Source organism: Myotis davidii, unplaced genomic scaffold, assembly GCF_000327345.1.
Source record: "Myotis davidii unplaced genomic scaffold, ASM32734v1 scaffold509, whole genome shotgun sequence".
Classification (NCBI taxonomy): domain Eukaryota; kingdom Metazoa; phylum Chordata; class Mammalia; order Chiroptera; family Vespertilionidae; genus Myotis; species Myotis davidii.
The window spans coordinates 973,665-977,872 of NW_006382996.1; the positions used below are offsets into that span (position 1 = coordinate 973,665).

Consider the following 4,208-nt stretch of genomic DNA (forward strand, 5'->3'; position numbering starts at 1 on the left):
ATCTCTCAGCATCCACCCCCCCCAGACTCCGTGCTGTAGACGTCCCTGTCCGCCGGCTTGCACGGTGACGTGCATGCTCACTACTCATGGCTGAGTGCCTGTCCATTTTTTAAAAATATGTTTTTATCGATTTGAGAGAAAGAAGAGGGGGAGCAGGAGGGGGAGGGAGGGAAGGAGGAGGGAGTGATGGGGGAGGGAGAGGGGGAGGGAGAGAGGGGAGAGAGAGAGGGGAGAGAGAGAGACTTTGATGTGAGAGAGACACCTTGATTGGTTGCTTCCCGCACACCCAAGTATGTGCCCTTGACTGGATCAAACCTGAGATCCTTCAGTCTGCAGGCCGATGCTCTATCCACGGAGCCAAACCGAAAAGCCGACGAGGGCTTATTTTTAATTTCAGAGTACATTAATTAAAGAAACAGGAAGGGTCTAGGGTAGTCGAAGCAACAGGAGAAGGACTAGGTGGGTAAACGAGCCTAGGCTGGACTGCTCTGGCTCCCTAAGAAGTCACAGAAAAGGGGGCTGGGGACAGGTTCACGGGGTTTGCCCGGGACAAGCTGCCACTGCCCATTGCTGCCCTGGTTGCAAGCCTGTGGGTAGTCCCAAGGCGGCAGCAGCAGAAGCTGTGTGTTGGCGTCTTGTTTTGTCCTTGCCGCTGGCTCACTTCTCACCTTTGTGGGTCCCTGTCTACAGAGAAGTAGTCCCCTACAGTCTTGGTTCTTCCCTCAGGTCCCCAAGAATGAAGAGAGTACCTTGTGGCCCCGAGGCGCCCCCAAGACTGTCATTAGCATGCCCGGCTTGCAGCCTGCGGCCTGTGGCCAGGACAAGCCCTCCGTGGGGCAGCGAGGTGAGTCTTCCTGATTGGGGTCCAGCTCATGTCTCCCTGGTGGGAAGAGCACTGTAGTTGCGAGGTCTTGAACTCGGTTCCCCCGTGACCCTGGGTCAGGGACAATGGCATGCCAGCCTCACAGCTCCCTGGGGGGCTGCAAGGACCCTTTGGAATAAAGGACGGGGGAAGGATCAGTGCTTGTGCTGACAGTGAGACAAAATGGAAAAAAAACCCTCCCCCGCACCATGGGGACCCTGCATAGGAACCCTCCCCTCCTGTCACGTCAGCTCCAGCTGAGAGGGCCAGGAGGTGGGCTTTGGAAGCTCGTCAGTGGGTCTGTTAGAGCTTGCACCTTCCATAGGCTCCTGCTCCTGAAAGGCACCCCAGCTCTGTTAGGCAGCTCTGGCAGGTCCTGGTTTGTCCTGGAGTTCTCGTCACAGAGGCCGGGCTGGGGGTGAGCAGTCCCTGGGCTGGGGGTTGCGTGTTGGCTCTGGATGTCCACAGATCTACCCAGGCCAGTGATGCTAAGGCTGATGCTTCTGCCACTGGTCACCCTGGGGTCTGCCAGGAGAGAGCCCTGCCCAGCTGCCCCCAGTGGGCCCCTTCCGACCCTCCATGCTGCACTGCTCCCTCACTGAAATCGCTCTCTTCACAGACGCCAAGATCCATCAAACAGATGGCCCCGAGGAGCCACCCCAGAGTATCAGGTTTGTATCTGGGAAGGGGTGTGGGCCACTATTCCGAGGGGCCCAGAGGGGCATGAAGCTCGAGTCCTCTGGGGAGGCTGGGCGTGTGGTCAGGGGCCTGGTGCTCCGACCTAATGACAGAGGCAGCCTGATGCTTGGGAACGAGCCTGGCCTGGGAAGAAGCGACCGGATCCTAGACTCCGTCCTCCTGTGTCCTCCTGGCCATGCGACACCGGCCCCTTCCCTTTGTCTGCCTGGGCAGTGGAGGCCCAGTCAGGGAGACCCCGCCTCCGCAGGGTAGAGTGCTATGGGCTGGTCCCAGTTTTCTTAATAGTGGTGAACTTTTATGGGGTGTGGCTAGGGCTCTGGAGGGCCGCCCCCGCCCCCCTCCCGGGTCAGCCCCGTGGTGCTGCTGCCTCCCCCACCCGTAGGAGGAAGCTCAACAACAAGGAAGCTGTGAGTGAGCTGGGTTGGGAGCTGCAGCTTCCCCGGAGCAAGACCCCTTCCCCGCCCTGTCCAGCCAGCAAGGTGAGGGGCTCAGCCTGCCCTCAGGGCCTCTGCCCCGCCCCTGGCCCCGCCCCTGGCCCCGCCTGCTGGTGGTACAGCCTGTCCCGACCTTCCTGCACACCATGCAGAGGAACCAGATGCTCATGACCCCGACCTCGGCCTCCCGCAGCCGTGTCATCAAATCCTTCGTTAAGCGGAACACTCCCCTGCGTGTGGACCCTAAGGTGAGGGAGCCCCTGCCCCAGGCTGACTCTGCTAGGGTGGGGCGCGTGGCTGCAGGCTCCTGGATGGCCCCTAGGCCGCTGGGAGCAGCGTGGGTCTGCGCTAAGGCAGGTGTGACCTGGCTCTGGTTAGGGGCCTGCTCAGGCCTTTTCGGCCATGGGCTGCCTCAACATGTGGGGACTGTCCTGACCTCTTGGGTTCTGTACTGTGGCCTAGAGGTTTGGCCATCTCGGTGTGACCCCTGGGCTGGGAAGTTGAAGAATTGGCTTAGCAGGCCCACTCCCTGACCACCCATCCCACACCCCAGTGCCTTGAGGGTTTGGGTGTAGGACGTACTTGTGATATCTTCCCACTCAGGGATGCGCCACCTCCATCCGTCCTGCCTGGCCCTGGGCTTCCTCTCAGGGTCTGAGCTGAGATTTATTGGGCCACACACCTGAGCTACCACCCTGAGGGGTGGGCGGGGCAATGGGTGCTTGAAGGTCAGACAGGTGACTGCGGTAGAACTGTCAGCAGGGGCCTCTGAAAAGGAGGCCACAGAAGCCGTTCTCTTCCCAGACACCTCAGAGCTGGGCTGGGCCCCCCACCGTGAGCAAGGAGCCACAGAGAGCTGGGACCTGCTGGCCCGAGTCCTGGCTCTCGGGCTCCGAGTTGCAAAGCTGCAGCCGCTTCATTTCTAAGTTCCCCCTGGTGCCTCCAAGGGCCTCCTGCGAGGACTCTGCCCCACCCAGGGCCTCAGCGGTACTGCTGTGCGGCTGGCAGGTCCAGGTGCTTCCGAGTTGGGCAGGTGGACCCTGAACTGGCCTCTCCTGCAAGAGGCGACGGCTTACCTCCCAATATGCCAGCAAGTGGGCAGGGAGCCCTTAATACCTGTTTCTTTGCCAGGCCCCTACTAGGCACCAAGCCCACAGCAGTGAACCAGGCTCAGACTGTTCATCCTACAGGGAACTCCTGTGCCTAATCCAGACTGAGTGGGGCCTTGCAGGGCGCATGGGGTGGCTGAGAGGTCTAGGAAGCTGCCTTTCCCTGCTTTAGGGAGCCCAGGTCCCTGCCCGGGGCTTCTGGTGAGGGTAGGACAGTCCTCAGGAGACCAGGGGTCCTCACTAGGTCACAAGGGACTTATCTAATTTCTGGGCATAAGTTTCCTTGGCCCCTCACAGAGATTGGATGAACCAGGGAGGAAGGTGTCCAGCATCCAGCACCGGGCTTGGCATGAAAGGAGACTGCTCGGTTGAAGCCCCTGGAGGCAGAAGGGGCAGATGCTTTATTTTCCTCCCGCCTTCTGCTTTGGCTGTGACGGTGGCCTCTGGGGAGCAGGGACCATCCAGCCCTCCTTCAAGGGTTGGGGCAGAGAGAAGCACATTCTAGGATATGAACAACTCTTGTCTTCCATAAAATTCACAGTGCAACAGGATGCGTCTTCGGCCCTGTGCTGGGAAATTTTAGCTCTCAAGTTCTGAGACAAAAACCTGTTTTGCTGAACCCTGTCGAAAGCAGGAGTCTGTTGGGCTCTTAGGGCAGGAAGAGATGGTGGTGGGCACCCTCCAGGCCACTGGGTTTTCTTCCAAGTTGCTTTCCTCACAGAAGAGCAGGTGGGTGTGATGGTTTGAGGACCAGCTTCCTGCTGGTCTTCTCTGGGTCTGGCCGTTGGAGAATGAGAGCCAGCCAAGGGCCACCTCATCCCTCCCGTGGGGGCCTCCCAAAGACCAGTGTCCTCCAGGTCCTTCCTGTACCCTGCTCAGCCTCTGTGACTCATGGTCATCTCTCTTTCCTTCTATTTCTTTCTCCATCTTAAAGAAAAAAAATACTTTTATGTTAAAAATTATACAGTGAAGTTTTTTTTTAATTGATTTTTTTACAGAGAGGAAGGGAGAGGGATAGAGAGTTAGGAACATCGATGAGAGAGAAACATTGATCAGCTGTCTCCTGCACACCCCCCACTGGGGATGTGCCCACAACCAAGGCAC

At 58.8% G+C, this 4,208-nt stretch overlaps 1 protein-coding gene across 2 annotated transcripts in view; it reads left to right on the plus strand.

The window, feature by feature from the left end:
• Nucleotides 1-4,208, plus strand: part of LOC102752449 (inner centromere protein-like) — a 73,401-nt gene that overhangs the window by 39,276 nt on the left and 29,917 nt on the right. The window contains exons 5-8 of one of the 2 annotated variants that reach the window (XM_015557471.1): nt 727-844; nt 1,482-1,533; nt 1,944-2,040; nt 2,148-2,243. In XM_015557471.1, coding sequence (XP_015412957.1) covers nt 727-844; nt 1,482-1,533; nt 1,944-2,040; nt 2,148-2,243 — 363 coding nt within the window. Of the gene's footprint in view, nt 1-726; nt 845-1,481; nt 1,534-1,943; nt 2,041-2,117; nt 2,244-4,208 lie in introns of both variants that reach the window. The other variant, XM_015557470.1, reaches the window with a different exon arrangement.